The 24,385-nt window shown below is 37.2% G+C and overlaps 1 protein-coding gene across 1 annotated transcript; it reads right to left on the bottom strand.

The window, feature by feature from the left end:
* Positions 1-1,498: 1,498 nt before the first annotated feature.
* On the bottom strand, positions 1,499-23,716 carry mtmr6 (myotubularin related protein 6). Its single transcript, XM_028434851.1, is given in 24 exon segments — positions 1,499-2,056; positions 2,059-2,245; positions 3,434-3,560; positions 3,788-3,919; positions 7,957-8,011; positions 8,014-8,062; positions 8,140-8,191; positions 8,193-8,230; positions 9,183-9,248; positions 9,325-9,387; positions 9,390-9,452; positions 11,982-12,069; positions 12,071-12,089; positions 12,794-12,838; positions 12,841-12,859; positions 12,862-12,927; positions 13,034-13,116; positions 13,119-13,191; positions 16,098-16,201; positions 16,204-16,225; positions 17,652-17,827; positions 18,780-18,942; positions 20,942-21,073; positions 23,514-23,716. Coding segments are annotated over 24 exon segments (2,022 nt in total). The 5' UTR covers positions 23,538-23,716; the 3' UTR covers positions 1,499-1,880.
* Positions 23,717-24,385: the final 669 nt, after the last annotated feature.

The raw sequence follows: 24,385 nt of genomic DNA, 5'->3' as shown, positions 1-24,385 counted from the left end.
ACACACACACAGACTTACTAAAACACGACACAAACACACACAGACTTATTAAACACACAGACACAAAACACAGACTTATAACACACACAGACTTATTAAACACACAGACTTATTAAACACACAGACTTATAAACACACACAACTTACTAACACACACAACTTATAAACACACAGACTCATTAAACACACACGGACTTCAGTAAACACGGTAAACGGAACAGGCTTTTCCGCACGGCTGGCACTAGGACCCAGAAGCAGAGTAAGTGCGTCCCCTATCCAGCCTTCACAGGCTGTAATATCATCAGTTTATCATTTTACCAGTTGTTAGAGCTACTGTCTTTACCAGGGAGATAATATTTATTACTGGTGATTGTTTTCTGGAGTTTTACTGGGATTTTTACCGGTGATTAGTTCATTTCGCTCTTGTGCTCCGCGGTCCAAACTGACACCGTAGCCACACACGTATGAGTGTCACACACGTCACTCAGTCACATTAAGGAAGGTTGTGGTCATTATACGGGGTGGATTAAATAATGAATAAAGGATTGTTTTATCCCATTCTTCTCCGTGTTATTATCACATTATAAAAAAGTTTAAAAATAGCAGGAATTAGTGCTGGTCTCGAACGGTCTTGACGGAAAATCCCGAGTCCGGGCAGCCCGAGTCCGAGACAAGGCCGAGACAAAATGCTTCAGAGTCCGAGACAAGACCAAGACCTTTAAAATTTGGTCTCGAGACCGGTCTCGAGACCGGTCTCGAGACCAAGACCGGTCTTGACCACCACAACACTAGTTGTGACGTCACAACGCGGAAACCCTCCTCCTGACAATCCTGGCTCCTCCCTCTCAAACCACCTCACAGGTAAAACAAACATAGCGACAGCAGATTGACATTACTGTTAATATTACAGTAAATATCTTTACGTTCATTATATATAATCCAGTATATAGATAAACAGAAGAGCGCTCGCAACAGTTTCACTTTTTAGCCGTTATACCAACTTGTATCGCCTTTAGGTGCGCATGAAAAGAAAGCGACATAGCAGCGCATGAGTGTTTGAAACAGCTGACTCAGCTGATAGTGGAGAGCTTACTTTCCTTGCAGCGCAGCGTGAGTGCTCACAATCAGTTCCATTTTTAGTAGCCGTTATAACGCCTTGTATCGCCTTTATGGGATGATCTGACGTGTTCGCGATGCAGCGGTTCGACAATATAATGGACTAACGTCTTAAATGGACTATTCCTGTGGTTAGTAGAGGTGAAGAAGACTGTTAATGATTTACTGCTGCTGTTGCTGTATAAACACACACCCTGGAGCAGCTTGTGTTTATGCCCACTCATGCATATGCACGAAGGCCAAAAAAACAGCCTGTTTTTAGGAGTGCTCTGAAAAATGACTTTTCAAAAAAAAAACCTCCAGAAAACAGGAAAATTTGGAAAAATAAACCTCAAATACTATGCTGTTGGGGTTTATAGAAGAAATGGAGATGGGTGAATAATAGCATAATACTGGACAATCAGTTTTATTTTGCTTTCGATCAACAATAACAAATACAATCAGTGGTTTACCACAGCAAAAATATAAGAGTTAAAAAGTGCAGTATAAGACCAAAAAAAACCCGCACAAGATTCCTTGTTTGATTAATTTATTCTCACTATTTTCATTAGGTTTCTGAAGCAATTTGAAATGTTCATAAAAAAAAAAAAAACTGGCTTTCGACTATAGATGCAGTATATGACATATTGTGAGGCTTTTCAAAGAGATTCTGACTGTACAAACATAAAACTGCGTAATCATCTTATAATCACATACAGACTGGCTGCGTTTCCTCTAAATCTTCCCCCCGTCCCCTCAGCTTCCCACAATCCCTTTGTTTGTTTTCAGCAGGTCATTCTAGCCACGCCAAACTCCAGACTGACCACAGCTGGCTCCTCTTTGGCCAGCTCACAGCTGCTGTTGTCATATGTCCCCTCCAGCTCCCCGTAGCTCTGCTTCCTGCTCTCAGTGCCGCTGCTGCCTTCGACTGTTCGCTCCGTGTCTGTGTTCTCCAGCGCCCTCGCCCACCCTCCTGGTCCGCCTCCTCCTCCTCCTGACGCTGTGCCTCTTTATGGTTGATGGGTGCTCCCAGTATGAGGGTTTTGGGGCGAGGTGGGAGGCCGTTGGGCTCAGGGAGCTGGTCTCTGGTGGGAGGAGGTGAGGGGGTGTCGGAAGTGGCGATGGGGGTCACACCGAGTTCCTGAAGCCTCTGGATGCAACACAACCACCAGACACAAGATTATTCTATATCTGTTTTTAAAAATAAAATCATGTTTTTATTAAAATTTACCAGCTTTTCCTGAAATATCCAAATCAACGGATTTTGATGAAATTTTCAAGAAAATTTATAAATGGGACAAGGAACAGGTGAAAATTAGGAAAAAAAAAAAAACAGTCTGCACTGTATTTACGTCAGATAATTGTGGTCGGTTGGGATGCAGATATTCTGTGCAGTGAAGAAGAGATGCTATGCGCTAGCAGACAGAGCTAATAGAAAAACGTGACTTTTACAGATATTCACGTAATATTACAGATATTCGTTCGGTGCTAAAGGGGTACGGAATCATTTATTAACATGTTTAAGAGTAGAAGGCGGCCAGAAAGAAAGTAGTAGCAGATTCCACCCGCTGCCTCAGCATTTGGACAAGAGAAGGATAAATACTCAGAAAATCAATATGAACCGTGATACTTATGAATCGATTTTTAACTGCCTTACGATTAATCGTACATCCCTAAACCACATACATCTATAAAAGTGCTCAATATGTTTTATGAAAATAAATTGCAATCAACTTCTAAACTAAAATGCATTGAGTAGTGAAGTAGTTTAACCAGGTCTGATGTGGTTCACTGACACCTAGCGTTTACGTGCTATGTACATGTTAGCTCAATTAAATGTTTTTTTTTTTTTTTTTTTTTAATTAAAAATAACATTAAAAAAAGGACTTTGGACATTTTTTTTAGGATCGATACGATTATATTACTTATTTTGGAGTGTGGAATGATAGCAAAGGCTTGATCATGTGATATTAGTCAAAGAGAGAACAATAGAGAAAAACTGACCCAGTTATTATTAAACAATGGATTACAGATATTGTAACCTTAAACTTAAGAATATTCTACAATTGAATAAAATACAAAATAAAAATCAATTTAAATAAAAAAAAAAAAACTACCTAAAATTATCCAAATAAAAACAATATGTGTTACATAAAAGATTTTAGAAGCAGGCCAATATAGATCCGACACTTGTTTTTTTTTGTTGCATTTTTCTGATATGGATTCGATATCTGATATTAATATTGGATCGGGACACCTTTATTTCCTTAATTCCTGACCCTAATGAAAACAGCCCAGTATGGACAGTGTGTGTTAGAACAAAGAGACTAAAACTCACATTCTCCAATGCGTGCAGCGTGCTCTCCGCTTGGTGATTTTTATCCTTCAGGTTCAGAATAGTTTTAAGGATAGACTGGCGTGGGTGCATGGCCCGGTCAAACTGGTGGTACATGTTCCTCCAGAACCTTCAGAGAACATTCCAACCACAAGAGGATAGATAGGTTACACAAAAGGGGATTATAGGTTAAGGTGAGGTATTGTTTATTCAAACAAGGTTTTGTCTTCAAACCTTGTTTGAATAAACAAAACCTCACCTTAACCTACACTGTTAAAAAAAAAGACAAAATGAATCTCGCTGGAACAAACAGGGTATTTGGAAAAGATGTAAGGTATGTGGACGGTGTTACTGTACTTGAAATGGTAGGGCAGGGTGGAAGGTTCCAGCACTTGGGCTTCAGAATGAGCTGGGCTGTAGAACGGATTCAGGTAGTTGTGTTTTTCACTCATTAGAAATGCCCACAATGAGTGAGTCTGTTCCTTCAGACTGAAACACAACAATAGACACACAGATATGGGCTGTAGTCGTGTTCCCAGATAAAATCTTTAACTATATTAATGCATCAGAGTAGTGTTGTGTTCAAGACCACACTATCCGAGACCAAGACTTGCCCGAGACCAAGACAAGACCAAGACTTTCGGGAGTCGAGACCGAGTCAAGACCAAGGCCGAGACAAGCCGAGACTGAGACCAAGACAATTTAAAAAAATAAATAAATAAAATTATGACAAGGTTCGACAGGTAAATAAAATTCTCTCTTTAATTTTAGTTTATCTTAAATACATTTGACGGACAAAAAAGGTGCCTGCAAAAAATGTACAAAAATATTAAAACGACTACTGCTACTGATAAATTCACAATTATTCTACATATTTGAAAACAAGATTTTTATGTCAGCTGAATGTACAGCAAGTGTTTAAAAGCATTTCTGCCAAGAAATAATAATCTTGATTCTGATTCTTTGAGTTGTGCAGGTCAACAGGTCACAGAGTTCACAAGATATTTTTTTAGTTTGAAAAAGCCTTTACACAGGCCATTTTTATTAATTCACTTAGTTGATATAGTTTAATTTGGTTGCTGTAATGTAACTAGAATATTCAATTAACAAAGGTTTCCAACTGTAACTGTAAAAGTGAAACTTTCTGAAATAAAACTACAAACAAGTTGTCAGCAGTGTAAAAAACAAATAGCTACAGGTAGATGTGAAACTAAATAAAACAAACTCAAACCCTGGAGCAGTCATGTGACAAATCAATCAGATATTGTTGAGAATTATTATTATTATTATTCTGGATACAGTGGAAACAGAAACTATAAAAAATAATTATATTGTGAACCTGTTTAAATTGTGGGGAACATATTTATACATAAATGTAATTTGAGTCTAATGCCACAAAAAAGCACCACTTTAAAAAGATAATAGACTAATATAAGTCCTCTTTACAGTTATTTGAGTCATTCTGCGCATTTGCAACTTGCGGCGATGACGCGCTGGTGACGACATAATCCAAGATGGCGGCAGCCCGGACTACAGCCGACATTATGTAATAAAAGCCTTAAAAGACATGGATATAATGAAAAGAGTGGATGGACAGAGGCATAATCATGCGGACTTTCACACGGACACACGGATTTATTAAACACACACTGACCTCGGTAAACACGGTTAACGGAACAGGCTACACCGGACGGGTGGCACTAGGACCCAGAGGCAGAGTAAGTGCGTCCCCTATCCAGCCTTCACAGGCTGTAATATCATCAGTTTATCATTTTACCAGTTATTAGAGCTACTGTCTTTACCAGGGAGATAATTTTATTACTGGTGATTGTTTTCTGGAGTTTTACTGGGATTTTTACCGGTGATTAGTTTATATCTCCCTTGCGCTCCGCGGTCCAAACTGACACCGTAGCCACACACGTATGAGTTGTGTCGACTACCACAACACTACATCAGAGTGTTGAGAATGTGGTCTAAAATCTTTTAAATTTACTTAATAGAAGATTTATGCATAACAAAATGCTTTTTGTTTGCACCATATTCATATTAACTATGAAAAATGGGCCTTGGCAGCTTTTTCAGTCAAAATATCAATTTGTTCTGCTTTTGGTTGCTTTAAATAATCAGGAAAAGTTAAAGATGTTGATGTAACCCTCTGTTGTTAACCGGAAGAGGATAAAAACAGTTCTGACATGAAAAATAATATTAATATTAATAATAATGTTTTTTTTTTTTATTTAAAAAACGCTTTTCAAAAACTCATACACTTCACAGTAAAAGTAAATACAGAAAACACATAATCATAAGTCAAAACATAACATATAATATAATAATAATATACAGTAGTTTATGACCGCAGGGGGCAAGAGTTCCAACTTTGTGGTTTTGTAGTAGACAATGAAGCAGAGAAGAAGAGCTCTCCTAAGGGGGCCTTAACTCTCCCTTACACAGTGCACAACTTACGCTCCGATGGCTGAAGTTAGCGAGTAAATTACGGACTGTTGAAGCACTATTTAAAGGAGGGAGAGTAGATGCCCTTAGGAGAGCTCTTCTTCTCTGCTTCATCATTTACTACGAAACCAAAGAGTTGGAACTGTCGCCCCCTGCGGTCATCGATTATCTTTCGGTCAGAACTGTTTTTATCCTCTTCCCATAAAGAAAAGAGGGGTTACATCGACATCTTTAACTTATCGTGATTATTTAGTGCAACCAAAAGCAGCACAAATTGCCAGTTTGACAAAAAAAAAAAAATCAGGCTGAATGTTTCACCTCCAATAGAAACAATGGGTTGTTTACAGGCAAATGGGGGCCGTGTAACATCATCAATCACGTGATTTCAAGATGGCGGAATCACAGGCCTCTAAAAATGTAAATTAGTCCCATTTTTAAAGTTAATAAAATGACTATGGTGCAAAATAATGCATTTGTTAGGCACAGATCTTCTAATAAGTACATATTAAATATCATAGGCCACATTTGTAAAAACAGTGGAGGATCCCTTTAAATAATTATTATTGAGTGATTTATCATTTCTATTTGATCATTTTAGGATGAAAAAATAAATACAATCAAAAATAGATCTATACCTGAATTTTCAATTGTCTAATGATTTAATACGTCCGTAAAAGAAGGCCTTTCATATGGGAGGAAATGTTTATTCCTTCCTTTTGTTGTTTCCTTTTTTCTTCCAAAGATATTTAAATAAATAAATTAAGAATCATCCCTTCATTGCAGCTGTTTCCAATGTTTTTAGTACATACCTAAAGGACAATCTCTAATCTTAACAATAAAATGAAAAGAAAAAGCACATTAAATAAAAAGAAGCTTTTTAATAAAACAAGAGATTTGAAGTTTTTACAAGAGTAACCCCAAGTTTCCACTGGATGCGGCTCCGCTGCGTTACATCACTGCCGCGTCACCAGAGAAGATAGGTTTCCACTTCATTCTATGTGTTAATTTCCACCAGGTCCGCTGCGGTGTGTGTCTGCTCCTTCCCAGATGCGGTAGTTCCTTTGCCCTGCGCCAGATATACGCAGGGCTTCTATTTCTGGGCGGATACCGGAGCACGACGCATCAATCAGCACAGAGCAAATGAAGCTAAATAGGAAATTAAGCACGTACTCCGCAATAAAATATCGGGTTACTTTTCAAAATAAAACACTTCAGATTATATTTCAGGTAACTACATCACAAAAACGTCACAATGTGTAAAAAACAAATTCACATCCACTATATTGATTCCTCTCATACTGTAACTGCACTGTAAGCTGCAGCAACTTTGATTTAGTTCATGTTTTACTGGTGCAGTTTTTATCTCTTCTCTGTTGGCTGTTGCTAAAAATGTGTCTATTACAAATCCAGAGAGTCCAACCTTCTTGTTCTCCTTCGTTAGGAAAACTGACCTGTTTATTGTTGCGTTTATAACACATACATTTAAACTGCGTTCTCGCGCGATTATATAAATATCGTGAGAACTGCTCTGTCTCGTGACGTCACAGTCGTTCAACCGGAAACGCAACCGGTGTGGATGACCGGACGGCGGACAGAGGTGAAAAAATCGGATTGGTGCCGTGGCGCAGCGGAGACATATCCAGTGAAACCCCAGGGTAGTATTCGAAAGCACAAAACGCTCTGTTGTCCAACTATGTCACAAATGTGGATGTACAAAGCTTAACTTCTTCCTCAGCCGGTAAATTCCATTTACCATACTTGTTTGTTTTTTTTCTAGGTGGAAAGTCCAACATAAAGCATCATGGAGATTCTTTGACATTTTGACGATAAATAAATTAACAAAAGCTTATACGTGTTCTTAAAAAAAAGCTGACTTTTCCATGTTGAAGTCACACCTTAAATGTTTATTACTTTATTAATTAATTCATATTAAATTATTTGGAAAAAAAACCCCAAAAACAACAAAAACAGACATAATATAAAACATCTATTATTTACAAGCTTTTTATTTTTCTACTGATATAAAACAAATTGCTACAATGAATAATGACAATAATGTGTATGTTTGGACTTACTGTAACTCCTCCCTCTGCCTCTGGTTGTTGCCCAGGAAGTTTCCATACTGACAGAGTGGACGTGTTCATGGATCTGCAGCAGGAACCACTCGCTGAACTCAAACGCCTTAAAATCACACACAGACATAAGACGCTGCATACACACAACATGAATGTAAGCAAACATCCTGCACTGTCACACACCTGTGGAAACTGCTCAGTCATCTGCCACACACACTCCAGGAACGAGTGAAAATGGGGAAACTTCCTTTGGATCGCCATCCAACTGGTCACACTGAGGGTATATAAACATAAAAAAGTCCAGAAAATAGTGCAAAATCAATCCATCATTATATTATTAGTGCTGGGACTCGATTAAAAAATAATTGGAGACTTTGTAATAAATGAATCCTGATTAATCTAAATTAATCACATAATAATTGACATGAGAAGCAATATTTTTCCAATTTTAATGAATTTTGTTACATGACTGATTCAATAAATGACCCTAAAACAACAAAATAGTGACATCATGTGCAATTTGAAATAATAAAGAATGTTATGATTGCCTTGTTCACAAAACACAAATTTAAATTAAAGTGAGCTACACTTCATGGTTTCCATATTTTTTTGTAAAACTTTCTAAAACAAATGTGTTTTTTGTATTAAAAATAAAAAATAGCATTTAGTATAGAACATTCCGAGAAGTGGAAAATGAACATTGCAAAACATTGAGCATATCTGTGGCATAGAAGATTTATATCAGCACTGTAACTAGTTTTAAGTATCCCTAAACTACTGAAGAATTGAAACAATGCTGTTTTATTTTCTGTTTGTTCATTTACTTTTGTTATAATACAACTTATGTATGCATATATGTTGTTAGTTTACACTGTATACACATATTTAAGAACTTTGGACTATAAGTTGTAATGTCATATTATATTTGTTCTATCTGTTCCCAATAAAAACTTCAATTACCAAAAAAAAAACAATATCTGTGGAATGAAATAATTGGATAAACTGATGAATTTTTGTTTAAAATTGTCTTTCTAAATAGCAGTTCATAAGTTGCATCAGTATAATGGGTATAGCATACGTAGAACTCCGTGAAAAGAGAAACATTCCGAGCTGTTTGGAGTGCAAAAAAAAAGCGTTATTTTTTCTTGTTATTTTCTGTAATTAATAGATCCCAATTAACGCGTTCAAGTCCCAGCCCTAATAACTATACAACAGTTACTAATTACAGCTCCTGAATCTCACCTGTCTGTAAATTTGTGGCCAAATGAGATCCAGTCTTTCTCAATCAATACCTACGAGACAGAAACAAACTAGTTCAGACGCGCCTCAGTGGGTCCGTCCTGTTTGTGTATTAGTGGCTGATGATACCATGAAGCCCTTAATGGTGCGATAATAAGGGTCCATGAGCAGCGCCCCCAGGGAGCACCACTTGGGCCCGTTCTGTCCCATCCGTCCGAGCAGTGCACCAACACGCTGGCTCCTTCCACCGTCACAGCCTGTGGACGCACAGGAGAGTGAGATGATCATTAATCGTAATGGATGGCGTAATTATAATTGTAACTGTAAAATTGAAAACATCTGTGCTGTTATAAACCATAATTGAATTATAATTGTTAATTTGCATAGAACATTCTATAAAAACTACGATTTCATTAAACGCAAATCTAGGGAACCATGTTAAGAGTTCTATGGCTTACACATATGTGGTGAAACAATTATTCAAATGTTATCTTTTTTTTTAATAAATTGAAATTGAGGGGTATACAAACAGAAAAAAGGCTCAGAACACCACAAACCAAAAAATAATAATACCAATATCTTCATTGGATTAGGAAGCCTAACAAGGTAACCAAGCGATAAAAAAAACAAATTAGAGGGTTTTTTTAATGTATTTTACAGTTGATTTAAGACATAAGAGATGCTAAACAGAACTCTAACACAAGAGGAACGGTTACATTTTTATGAGGGTTATTTGTTCCAGGTCAGTAAATTGGATTTATTGAATTTGAACTTTAGTAATTGAGAACGTAATTAAATTAAAATATGAATTGTAATTGGAGAAAATGTCGGTCATATTTATGTTTGTAATTGAACATGGATAATCGAAGACGTTATTGTAATTGAAAAATGGTAATTGACCCGAACCCTGTTCTCTTTGTTACCTTGTTAGGCTTCCTAATCAATGAAAATATTGGTTTTTAATATTTTTGGTGGCTTTCTTCCTGTCATTGTACCCCAAGGAAACTTAATATGAAACATATTTTAATAATTGTTAACTACACATGTGTAAGCCATAGTAAGGTAACATGGTCCTAGAGCTGGGCGATAATATCAAGATTCTATTTTGATGATATAGAACGTTACAATATTACCTATGAGTCGCTGATTTCACTATCGTAATTCCAGACTATAAGCCGCTACTATTTGCTTCTCACGCTTTTGAACCCGCGGCTTAAAACAATGATGCGGCTAAATTGTGGATTTTTCCTGGTTTCATAAGCTTCATCCCGCCACAAACAATGTGTAAAAAGAGCGGATTAAGCGGTGTATCAGTCTGGTTCCAGTAAAAAGTGACCATAAAAAGCTGTAAATGGGCTGATATGTAGCCGTGGGGCAGTGAGGAAGAGACTTCATGTAGTAAAGGAAACGATGTAAACGATTAATCGTAAGGCAGTTAAAAATCAATTCGTAGCTATCACGTTCATATTGATACTCTGAAAATTGAATCGCATACTTTTTTTAAAAAGCAGAGGGTGCTATCTATTTATCCTTCTCTTGTCCAGAAGCGTAGGCGGGCGGGCAGAATCTCCTACTTTCTCTCTTTCTGGCCGCCTTCTACTCGTAAACATGTTCAGAAATGATTCCTATACCCCTTTAGCACCGAAATAATATCTGTAATGAATGTCTGTAAAAGTCACGTTTTTCTATTAGCTCTGTCTGCTAGCGCATAGCATCTCTTCTTCACTGCAAGAGTATCTGCATGGCAACTGACCACTGAGTTACCAGCGCCCTCTGCTGGTCCAAACAAATATCTGATGTAAATAGAGTGCAATGACTGGTTGTTTTATTTATTTTTAGTTAAATTGCATTGTTTTGAATAGTTTATCAAGGGAGGTCTTTTGACAATGAAAAATAAAAGGAAAATAGTACAGTATTCTTTAGTTTTTTCCCGAAAAAATAAAGGAATATTTTTCAGTCATCATTTTGTTTACAGTCCCATTTTGTAAAATAAATCGCGAGAGAATCGTATCGTGAACCCAGCATCGTGAAATCAAATCGTATCGGGAGATGAGTGAATGGTCACAATCCCTAGTTGAAACACTAGCTGAAGTACAGCAGCCCGCCTACCGGCTCAATTCTGATTGGCCGAGTTGTCTGAAGGGCATCCTCATCAGCCAATAGAGTGCGGCCTATGTGGCATTTGTGTGGATTTTTCTTAGACAATTGCTAAATTATTGTATTAATGCGGCCAATAAAACAGTGCGCTTTATAGCCTGGAAATTACGGTACTTCTCAGACAGCATTAAAAACGCAGTTAGATGATTTCTAAGTGTGTCCGAACCCAGACCTTCATCTAAATAAACCACACTACAGAACTCACACACACGTGCTGTCCCTTATAGGAAAAAAAGCCCTAAGTGGCACATACTGTGCAACTGTTTGTTAATAAATGTGTGTGTGGCATTTTGCATCAACAAATTTACCCAGAATTGTCTTTCTGGTCAGGTTTTAATTGATTTTAATTAAAATTATCGAGATGTATATCTAATACCTTTTGAGAAAAAATATTGAGATATGAGTTTTGGGTCATATCGCCCCAGCCCTAATCGTTCCCTAGTTTTGTGTTTAATTACATTGTAAATTGTAGTTTTTATAAAATGTCAATTACAATGATTAAGTCAGTTATTTGAACTCAATTACAATTCAATTACGAACACAACTATAATTAGATCATATTTGTAGTTATTACAATTATAATTGGACCCCAACCCTGTCACCACACGTTCATTAAAACATTTACTGACCTTAGCGAGGAAGATGGCGGCGTCGACGATAGCCTTGATGTGTCGTAACCAGCCGCTGCTCTCCAGTCCCACCAGGTAGTCGCTCACGACAGGAGCGAGTCCCGATCACTGGAGGACAGGAAGTGACATCACATCCCATTAATACAGGGGTGTCAAACTCAAAGTAGTTTGATCTTAAGTGGGCCGCAGATTTCAGGTGGAAAAAACGAGCAATTTCAACATAAATGTCCCTAAGTGTTGTACTTTACACAATGTATAAATCATATATTACGTATGTAAGAGGCACCAACAATATCCAGACAGATATCAGGTGTAACACTTTGTATTAAATTTCTGTAATAATGGTTAATTCATGTGTAATAAGCACAAATTAACAGCTAACGTAGTGCTGATCAGATGCTTGTTAACATTTATAAATACTATTATACCGTAATAATGGATAATTATTGCTTATTAAGGACAAATCAACTGTTAATAAGCACTTATTTGATGGTATATTCGCTGTAAAATTAACCATTATTACAGTACCCTTAATAGAAAGTGTTATCAATCTCAGTTCCTGCAGGATTTTCTCTTTTAACTAAACAGCATAAAAACCCCATATTTTAATGCTTTCATTTGTAATTTTCTACACTTTCTAGCTCTCAAGTACCCCTGTAATGCCATTGCGTACCCCATTTGAGAAACACCGATCTAAAAGACAAAGATTTGGCCCCCGGGCCTTGAGGTTTGGACACATGTGGATTAAATACATGACTGTAAAAGCAGTGCACAGTGATGTTTGTGCAGTTTTACGGCCGACCTTTCATCACCTTCTAACAGTTTCTGCAGACTGGTCCTCATCACGTGGATGTTTCGATGCCGACAAACTGGAAGCGAAAATGTTGGAGTAGTTGTCCTCGTTCTCGTAGCCTTTACCTGCTGCCCGGTTAGCGAGTGCGTTCAACTGCACAGAAAAAAAAAAAAACAAGCTGCAACCTTCTTTCATGGTATTTTTTTGTATTGATCTCATTCATATCCATCTTCCTCGCTAGTTGGGTAAATTGCAGAACATTTATTTTAATTCTTTGTTCACCTTTTGGCCGAGTGTCCATGACGTAAACAAAGCGGCTGTTGTGGTTGGCCTTGCTGATGCCTGCAGCATGCTCTCATCCTCTAGGCATCGAGCACTGAACCCAGAGAGAGGCTGGCTGCATCGGCAAACCGCCGCTGGAAGTCAAATCAGAAGCATTACAATGACTCAGCAGATTCACAGAGGGAGAAACTGTTAATCCTACTCTTGGAAATGTCATAACCTTCTGTTTACATAGAAATTACTTTTCCAAGTATATATTACAGACAGGGTTGGGGTCAATTTCAATTTTTAATTACAATTACATTTTCAATTATCCATGTTCAATTACATTTACACTGACCGGCATTTTTTCCAATTAAAAGCACAATTATTATTTTTCTCCTGAAATTCAACTAAAATTACATTCTCAATGACTGAAATTCAATTAACAATTAATCACAATGACAAAAGCCTTAAATGAATAAGCCCATAAAATGTTTCCTCTTGTGTTAGCCTCTCTTATAATAATGGGTCAGTTTTGTCTTAAAAACCAGCTGTAAAATACATTACAAATAGTATCTATCATCTAATTTGTTTTAACATCTATTGGTTACCTTGTTAGGCTTCCTAATCAATAAAAAATATTGGTATTAATATATTTGGTGTGGGCGTCTGAGCATTTTTTGTGTCAGTCTAACCCTAGATTTAAAATGGTTTTTAAATGGTGAAATGATTCTCAACAGAACTGACAGGTAGTGGGAAACTTAATAATAATAATTTTTTCCTACATATGTGTAAGAAATAAAACTGTAATGGTTCAGCAGGTTTCCGTTCAATTAAATTGTAATTGACAGTTTTTTTTTAATAGAATTTCCATGCAAATTATAATTACAAAGTCAACTAGAATTTTTGCATTTCCTGAAGAAATGCAAGTGAGGATGCCTGTGCTTGCCCCCGTCACACTGCAATTTGAAAAAAAGTTGAATTTGTTGAAAAATATGAAGAAAAGTTTAAATATGGTTGAAAAGGTTGAAAAAAGTTGAAATGGGTTGAAATAGGTTGAAAAAAGTTGAAAATGGTTAAAATGGTTGAAAAGGGTTAGCATTGGCATTGCGTTATCATTAGCATTGTGCTAGCATTAGCATTGCGCTAGCTTTAGCATTGCGCTAACATTAGCCTTGTGCCAGCATTAACATTGTGTTAGCATTGCGCTAACATTAGCATTGTGCTAGCATTAAAATTGCGCTAGCATTAATATTATGTTAGCATTGCGGAAACATAAGCAGTGTGCTAACATTAGCATTGTACTAGCATTAGCATTGCGCTTGCATTAACATTGCGCAAGCATTGCGCTAACATTAGCATTGTGCTAGCATTAGCATTGCACTAGCATTGCGCTAACATTAACATTGTGCAAGCATAGCATTGCGCTAACAATAGCATGGCGCTAGCATTAATATTACGCTAACATTTGCATTGTGCTAGCATTAGCATTACGCTAACATAAGCATTGTGGCTAGCATTAGCATTGCGCTAGCAGTACGATAACATTAACATTGTGCTAGCATTACCATTGCACTAGCATTAGCATTGTTTGGCATTGCACTAATATTAGCATTGCGCTAGCATTAGCATTGCGCTAGAAATAGCACTGTGCTAAGCATTAGCATTGCGTTAACATTAGCATTGCGCTAACATTAGCATTGTGCTAGCATTAACACTGTGCTTTGCATGAGCATTAATGCTAGCCATTAACATTGTGCTAGCATTAACATTGCGTTAACATTAGCATTGCGCTAGCATTAGCATTGCACTAGCATTAACTTTGCACTAGCATTAGCATTGTGCTAGCATTGCGCTAGCATTAGCATGGTGCTAGCATTAGCATTGCCCTAGCATTAACATTGCGCTAGCATTAGTAATGTGCTAGCATTGCGCTAACTTTAATATTGTGCTAACATTAGCATTGCGCTAGCATTAGTATTGCGCTAGTATTAGTAATGTGCTAGCATTGCGCTAACTTTAATATTGTGCTAACATTAGCATTGCGCTAGCATTAGTATTGCGCTAGCATTGCGCTAACATTTGCATTGTGCTAGCATTAAGATTGTGCTAGCATTACCATTGCGCTAGTATTACGCTAACAATAGCATTGTGCTAGCATTAGCAATACGCTAGCATTAGCATTGCGCTAGCATTGTGATAACATTAACATTGTGCTAGCATTAGCATTGCACTAGCATTAGCATTGTGTTAGCATTGCACTAAACATTTGCATTGTGCTTGCGTTAGCATTGCGCTAGCATTAGCATTGTGTTAGCAATAGCATTGTGCAAGCATTTGAATATTGCTAGCATTAGTTGAAAAGTTTTTGAACAAATTTGAAAAAGGTTGAAAAGTTTAAAAAACATTGAAAAAATTAAAATGGGTTGAAAAGGTTGAAATGGGTTGAAATGGTTAAAAAAGTTAAAATGGGTTGAAAAGGTTGAAATGGGTTGAAAAAGTTAAAATGGATTGAAAAGGTTAAAAAAGTTGAATGGGTTGAAAAGGTTGAAAAGGGTTGAAAAAGTTGAAATGGGTTGAAAAGGTTGAAAGAAGTGTCTTGCATGGCAGTCCTGTCCACTGGTGTGTGAATGTGAGAGTGATTGGGTGAATGAGCTGGTATGTAAAGCGCTTTGCTTCAGTGTGGGGATAAAACGCTATATAAAATCAAGTCCATTTAGTCCATTTACCATCCTCACTAATAATTATCTGAACTCAATTTGTAATCTTTATGATTACAAAAGACTACTGTAGTTTTATTGGTATAATTAATCACATAATTATAATCCATGCCAAATCAGATATAGATATCTGATTTGGCATGGTAATCAGACATAGATATCTGATTGTTGATGACAGAGAGTTATTTATTAGCTGTTGTTATTTTAACAATGAGAAAATCCGCCGTTGCCCTTCTGGCTATGCTAAATAAAAGGAAAGAATGTGGGCACGTCTGTCATAGTGACAAACCAACACTTGTACCACAGCTTGTAAAGTGAGTGATAACAATTTATACACACCTTTTTCTCCTGATAAAAATATGTGAGGACGGGAAAGCGTCCTTTGCTTCTGAACTTTGAACTCCCCACGATGATGGGTTTACTGGCTGTGATGGGGACGTAAGGTCGCGCGGATCTGTCTCACAAACCTGCGGAAATCACATATGAAGTGCATCACAACCTTTGACATAGAACCTATATCCCAAAGTGGGGTACGGTACCCCAGGGGTAAGCAAATCTCTATATTTTTTTCTCAAAATGGCAATAAATGATATAAATCTTGATAATTTTTATTTCAAACAGCTGCACAATATGTGCCACTTCTGCTTTTTTCTCCACTAAGGGACAGCACGTGTGAGTGAGTTCTGTAGTGTGGCTTGTTTATGGGAAAGGTCTGGGTAGGACACACCCAGTAATCCATCTAACTGTGTTTTTTTCATGCTGTTCTGAGAAATAGTGAAATAAACGACTCCTAAACTGAGCATTTTAATATAATACAAGCTATAAAATGAAAATATGTAGGCAACATTGAAATTTTCTATATCGCCAAAACAGAAAATAGAAAACTTGATATATCTTGAATCTCGATACATCGCCCAGCCCTAATAACAATGTAAAACACTGTGACAACATTTAAAACTAGAATATAAATAGAGCAGCAGTCAGGAGCCTATGTATTGCCACAAATGACAAATTGGAACTATGTTAAATATATATATATATATAATTATAATCAAAAAAGCACAAATATAATTTTTAATACATTTTTTGTTTAAAAAATGTGATTTAAAAAATCGATTTGGACATTTTTTGGATCGATACAATAATTGCGCTGTGAAATGTCGCAATATATCGCTGAATCAATTTTTTCCCCCCACCCTTTAGTCAGCTAATTAATTAAATAAAGTGAACAAGTAATATGTCTGAATAAGACGTTTTCTTGTGTGTGCTTACAGATAATTATTATATATTATGCCTCAATAGAATAGGTAAAATTCTCTGGAGCTACAATGTATCTGACATTACATTGTTATGTTTTTGAAGTGTGCAGGACTAGGGGGTACATGGCTTCTGGTTAAATGTCTGAAGGGGTACAGGACTGAGGAAAGTTTGGGAAACACGTACATAGAATAATCCATCGTGGAAAGCAATAGACAATGTCAAATGTTTTTTTTTTTTTTTGCCCAAAAGAAAAAACAAAAGTTGTGTAATAGACCTTCCTGTTTCTACAGTCCTCACCACTACAACTAATATAACTGCCATTCCATCGTAACTGTTCAGACATGTTTCTTAGCTAATAATTAATAAAGCGTACTTTAGCTCCCTCTGCTGGTAAAAAAAAAAGACTGTTTATGAACTGGTCGTAAAAACCCAACTGATTCCTCTACTTCAGGGTCACCACACCCACCTTATCTATGACTCTGTTATCTTGTAAAACAGAAGAAAGAAGAAGAAAAAGTGTCAGTTAGCATTAGCAGAGCATTATGTTGGTTTACTGAGGTCAGAACTCACACATGGAGCAAAGGTTTCCAACTTACACTTTTTCCTGCCTTAAGTTATCTTTTTTTAACCCACCTTGTAGTGTTTGTTGGCGTCCGTGTGCTGCCATTGGTCACACGGGACACCCATCCTCTCAAACTCCGCCCCCAGGTCGATAAGTTGCCATCCTTCTTCTCTCTGCTGGTCGTTTTGTTTTGGGTTGTAGGAGAAGGCGTAGAGCTCCTTAAAGCCCCACTGCACACACACAAACACTGTTTACAACAGTGGTTCCCAACCTTTTTCGGGTCGTGACCCCATTTTTTACATCACAGATTTCTGTTGACACCAGAGACTTTTTAAGGTTTTTTTTTTGTTTTTGATCAAATTTGTTATATTGTTTTACAAATACAGAACTCAGATATTTTTATTCTACGGTTTCTTTAAACTAGATTTACATGTGAGGAAGTGAAAGTATAAAATACAGTTGTTTGAGATTGTGTGTGGTGCTAGAATTATAATTATTTAAGCTTTCTGTCTCTTCCTGCAATATATATCTATTTCTGTAATATTATGTTTTGTTTTTTTAATTCTATAAATTAGATCAATGTTTCTCAAATGGGGGTACGACACGTGCACCCCTAGGGGTACGCAATGGCAATACAGGGGGTATTTGAGAGAGAAAATTTGGAAAATTTACAAACAAATGCATTAAAAATATTGTGTTTTATAATTTTTATTTTCAGTTAAAAATGATAAACATAGCAGTAATAAAGATGGTGGAAATAATCTTGATTAAAGCATGAATTTAAAATACAAGACATCGGAAATAATCCAGGACAGGATAGGCTAAATACTGTTTCATTTGATTGATTTACAAAATGACAACCTTTAAAATGTGTAATCACTTAATCATTCCATCATTATGCTCTATAGTTGTTTTTAAATAGAATTCTGAGCAAAATGTTGAAGTCGGACAAAGGGGGTACTTGGGCCAAAAAAGCTTGAGAACCACTGAAATAGATAAAAACAAATAAATACGTAAATAAATAAATAAAAATAATGTTAAAATATGATTTTAACCACTATTTTTATTTTATTTTATTATTACTGGATATTTCAGGCGACCCTACATCAAGACCACAAGGTTGAAAAACCCTGGTTTAAGTGTACATGTGGACATTTTTGTGCAAATCTACATCCAATAATCTTGTTGTGCCAACTCACCCGGTCGTAGAAGACGTAGAAGTGAGCTGTAAACATCGTGGCAGTCTCTCTCTTTCTGCACCACAAAATGCACCACCCGGAAGTTACGGCACTGGATGACCAGCGGGCAGCCGGTGGTGGTGAGGGAGAGCTTCTCCACAGAGGCGATATGGTGATGCAAAATCTGCAGCACAGCAGGGCAGACAGTGAGACAAACACAGGGTAATGTACAGTAAATTAAAGTACAGCGAGGTTAGAGCCTCAAAACTGAATTGAATTAGACTGGATCGCCAAAATAAAACTGAATATCTTCACAAATCTTTTAAATTAGATTTAATATAAAACATTGCCATGGTAAATAGTTCAGCTTTTTGTTTTCCATACTTTTGTTGTAATTACAAATCACAATTGTTTTTTTTCCCTGTAGAGAATTACAGATTTGTATTTTTTTTTTTAACCCATATACAACAGCACATGACACTGAAAGACAATGGAACACATATAAATATAATCAAAAACACAAGTAAAAATTTACAAATACTTCCCTTTGAAGAAAAATGCAAATAAGCAAAAGCAGGCAAAACACACTACGTGCTATACAAAGCCTATAAAAGAGAGAGCATGTGTTCCCCTCGAAAACAAAGCAGGAAGGACGTGTTAGTGATTTGATGGTAATATTATGGCAGGGACTGAAGTAATTATTAAAGATAACTCAAAGAAAAAATAAAAATAACGGCGTTAACTGCTTTTTTTTTCTACTCCTAACAGCGCCGAATGTTTCTCACTGCACGAGTTCCCAGGATTCCCATAATACTGATGCACAGACAACAACACAAGAAACAGGAGAACCTGAGGATAAGGGTGCTTTCACACATGCCTCTTTGCTCCGCACCATGCTTCGCTTCCTCGGATACTCCGGTCTTTTTGTGAGATGTGAAATGTCACTGGAACTCTGGTGCGGAGCAAACAAGCGAACAATGGTCCTCTGAAAAATGTAGGTCTCGGTTCGACTCAAGCAAAGCATGGTGCGGTTTTTAACCATGTGAGAAAACAACCAGGACCAAACATAGGACTTTACATTGAAGCGCAAATGTAAAGGAGCAACTCCATCAGTGACAGCGTCACAGTAACAGGCACGAGCACACACTCACAACCCAGTGCTCTAGCAGCAACACACATACATATCCATCCATCCATCCATCCGTCTATCAGTCCATCCATCCATTTTCAGAGTTGCTTTGTCAGCACACAAACAAACAACACATTTCCTCACTCTCTTCCGTATTTCTCCCACATCATTCATTTATTTCACTCATCTCTGTTTTCCCAAACTGTTCACATGATCAGCGATGGCTGCACGTTTGACTGCTCTGTCTTATCTGCGTATATATCCTCATATCTTCAAATATTACACATCCTTACCGGTAACATGACGACTCTGAGCGCTGACAGGTGGAGACGGAGCGGAGTCATCTCTGTGTTTATGTAGCGCATTGGTTGTGGCATTGTGTGATTATGGGTTATTTTGATTATTATTAATGACTTTTCTGCAGGGATTGTTTTAGGATTTCCTTTGGAAAACATAGGAGAAGAGACCAAACATAGGACGTGACTGTCAGTAGTGACAGGGCAGCGCCACATCGTCACGGCATTGGAGGTTGAAGTATTCTATCCAATCGGAGACCGACCGTTTCGCCTGCGTGACGTTGTTCAGAAAGTTTGGTGCGCTTGGTGAATAGAAAGTGTGAAAGTGGACCGGACCAAATTAAAATGCAACAATGTTGCAGATTCACCGCCTGAATCGCACCGAGTCCAAAGGACTATATGTGTGAAAGCAGCCTTAAGTCGTTGCTGTGCTTCATGGGCATTAATGTTAGTTAATGGTGGAAAGGGTTTACCAAAAATGTCTTGAAAGGGGAAAAAATGATAGAAAAGGCATTAAAATTTGATGTAGAAGTGGTGGGATGTAATGTAGCAAAAATGCATTAAAGAAAAAGTGATGAAAATAGGTTAAAATATGGCAAGTTTGATGTAGCAGCAGAAAAAGGTATAAATGTGATGGATGACATTGACCTGCCTGTAATAGATGAACTCTTCCTCTCTGCTATAGGATTCATGTCCCTATGTTCCTGCTGGTGAAGGATAAGTATGTATAGAATGTACATGGTAGATCTGCTACTTACCCAGACCTCCTGTCCAGCTGAGGTGGAGTTGTTGGAGCTGCTCTCCACAAAGATGAGATGTGTGGCTGTGAGGTACAGGGTGCCGTTGGTGGCTTTGTTACTGAAGCGATCCAGCAGCCGCACCTGCTCCACCTGCAAAAAACACAAGGACACGCCCACACTTAACCAACCAATCAGCTGTGAGCAAGATTTCAGTTTTTGCAATGTAAATTATAAGAGGGAAAAAAGTAGGATGGGATCTTTTTCAATGGCATGATGACACTGAAAAAAAAAGATTAAGTATGACTGGGCATGACTCAGCAAAATTAAAGTTAATGTGATTTTAATCCTGACCAAATCGTTAACAGTTTTTTTAGATGTATATATGCAACTAAAAAAAAAAGTCTCTGAAACTAGTTTGGGTTCCTGTTGCTGGTAACCAAATGTGCCGATTCATCACGTTAGCCACTCTCTTATGAACTCCGACTTCCTCTTCTCTCTGTTTCCACTTCCTGTTGTTGACAGATATGATGACACTCTCACAGCAACTTCACTCAGGAAGTGTGTGAACTTTACACACACAAAACCTCTCTGCGTACTTTATACCAGAGGTGAGCAACTGGGGGCCCGGGGGCCACATGGGGCCCTCCCTCTAATTTTGTGCGGACCCTAATTGAAACACGCAAAATGAATGCAGTACTTAAGCGCTCAAGAAAGTACATGTAATTAATTTAAGAAAGTGTCAACCCCCGGTGCTTTGTTTACCAAAGTACACTTACGCAGCGTCTTAAGGTTAGGTTTAGGGTTAGGATTAGGGTTAGGTTATAACCCAATATCGCAACAATTTTTACAGTTAGGGTTAGGTTTAGTCTTAGTCACGTGACCAAAACTGGCCAATGACTGACCTATCACGTGACCCTAAATGATGGGTGCTGCGTACGATATATTGATAAGGCAACCGTACGGATAGCCACTGCCTTATTTTAAAACACAAACAATGACTAAAGATTGCACAAAAGGACGAAAAACGGTAAACAAAATAACTCATAAGACACAAAATAAGAGAAAAATACAAAAAAAAGACATCTAAAACCTGTAGTAATGCTCAGATTGTTCGTTATTCTGATTCGAATAAAAAAAAAAAACAATCACAATAATTTATCTTTTGTGGAAAATGTGGATAATGTACAAAAAGGCACAGTTTGTTGAATCTAAACGCCTCCGATTCCGACAAATGGTTCAACAAATTCAAGAAAAACAAAGAACTCGAAACAGCTTTGAGAGAACATGCAAACTCAGGGTTCTCACCAAAAATTGTGATGACATAAAAGCATAAAATAAAATAAAAGCATACAAATATGGGGTTTTAAAATATTGATTTTTAGTAAAAAAAAAAATTAAAATCATAATAATGATGATGGAAATTATTTTGAGTACAACACAAACTGAAAATACAAAAGTCAGTCTTGGTCCCACAACAGGTGGGAGATGACAGGAAAAATCAATAGTAATAAATCTACATAGTGTCTATTGATACAGAAACATACATTAATATATACTATTGATTCGTATATAAGCCTAATGTGACTGTGTTTTTACCGCCGTGTGGTCTAAGCGCCTGACTCAAGAGTTCTTCCTTCCGCTGCCGTGGGTTCGAATCCCGCTTTTGTCATATATATTTTTTCACTTTAACATATTTAACGTGGCAAATTCCACCTTTAGAAATATACAAAAAAAAAAAAAAATAACATTTTAGGGTATTTCCTGGGTTAGGGCTAAAATAAAAGGGTTTGCGGGGTAGCTAAAAATAAATATGAGCTAAAATAAAACTGACGGTACTTTAAGTCACGTGGTGCACCTATCACGTCACCTAAATTTGCCAATGAGGGGCGTTCCGTGTGAATAGACAGGCAGACTATTCATACGTTTCCGTATGAATAACCACGGCCATAAATCTATTCAGGAGACACTAAAAAAATAAATAAATAAATAAATCAAATGCGCATGAAATTGAAACTTCCCTCCTGTTTGTCGCGCCCCACCTGTCGCGTCTCCAGCCCCCACCAGGGGGGCGTGCCCCACACTTTGAGAAACACTGCACAGTGCACACAGAATGGATGGAAATCACAGCCTAAATAAAACGTGGCATTATAATTTTTTTCCCTGCAGAACATGTCTGACCAGATGCCTTTTAATGAGTAATGATTGGTTAACTGGTTTTACTGGTCTGTTGCCAATGGGAAACCAACCCTGTTCTCACTGATTTTATTCTGTCTCAGGTGATGGTGGTGGGCAGGTCCATCTCTGTAACAGTGTGATGACATGTTTGTGTTGACACATTGGATTCACTGGTAATCCTTAACAGGGCGTGCAATGGGAAATAAACTTAGCTCATTGATGCTCGTCACGTCTATTGTCTGCTTTCTGCAACGATACTAAACCCTTCAATTCACGTTCACTTAAGTCACGTACGGAAAACATTGCACATAGACGCATTTCAGCTTCATAATAGTGTGTGATTTATCTTCTACAGGATGAGGCCGAGCGGCTAACCGCATCTTACCCATTAAAATTAGCTAGAAATGTTAGCTACCTTCGGGGTGCGGATGTGCTCCATTTCTTCCGGGCCGGAGGCGTCTGTCAGCGGCTACAAAGGTTCACAGAACCTCTCCTGCTGTCATTAATGATATAATTTATCCCGTTGTAGCGCCAAACGCCTTCACTTTTAGTGATGACATGCGATATGTGTTTATTGTCAATACTTTTCCTCTTCCATCCGCGTAAAGGTAGCGTCAATTAAAACGCAACAATTCAGGTTTTCAAAATAAGAGCTCGATTGGTTTTTGACAGCGCTCCTCAAGGCGGAAATGTTAACTCAGTTTTGTTTTTCTTGTTTTTTTTCCCCTTTTTTTGAGCCAAGTTGCATATTTTCAATGAAAAAATCTCAAGGGACACTACCAATGTTAAAAAAATAATTTTTGTAGCCAATATTAACAATATACAGTCATTCTTTTTTTTTTCTGCTTCTTTTTTTTTTTTTTTACATTGTCTGCAAACGCTGTCGAATGTCGACACACTACATGTAGTGCAATCATTTTTGCGACAGCAATTCATGCTTTTTATTTCAATTAAATACATGACATATATTATCCTAATATAGAGTAATTCTTATCAAAGTGTCTTGAATAGGAATCAAATAAACACAAGAAAAGTTTTTATGATATTTGCAATTAACAATCTGCAGTCATTCTTATACGTTTTTAATTTAATTTAATTATTTTTTTAAATTGGAATCAAATAAACAACAGCAACAAAAATCTATTGTATAGTCATAAACATACTTTATTCATATCACTAGGCTGTCGCAGAAAGCACACTAAAGCTGCGTCGATTAAAGCTGCACATTGAAAATGATATTAAAAATAATATGTAGCTGAAATTTGGTTAAAATAAATATTAATTGTA

Source organism: Gouania willdenowi, chromosome 20 (genome assembly GCF_900634775.1).
Source record: "Gouania willdenowi chromosome 20, fGouWil2.1, whole genome shotgun sequence".
Lineage (NCBI taxonomy): Eukaryota > Metazoa > Chordata > Actinopteri > Blenniiformes > Gobiesocidae > Gouania > Gouania willdenowi.
The sequence above is the reverse complement of the archived record's forward strand: the minus strand, read 5'-3'. Positions and strand labels throughout refer to the sequence as shown.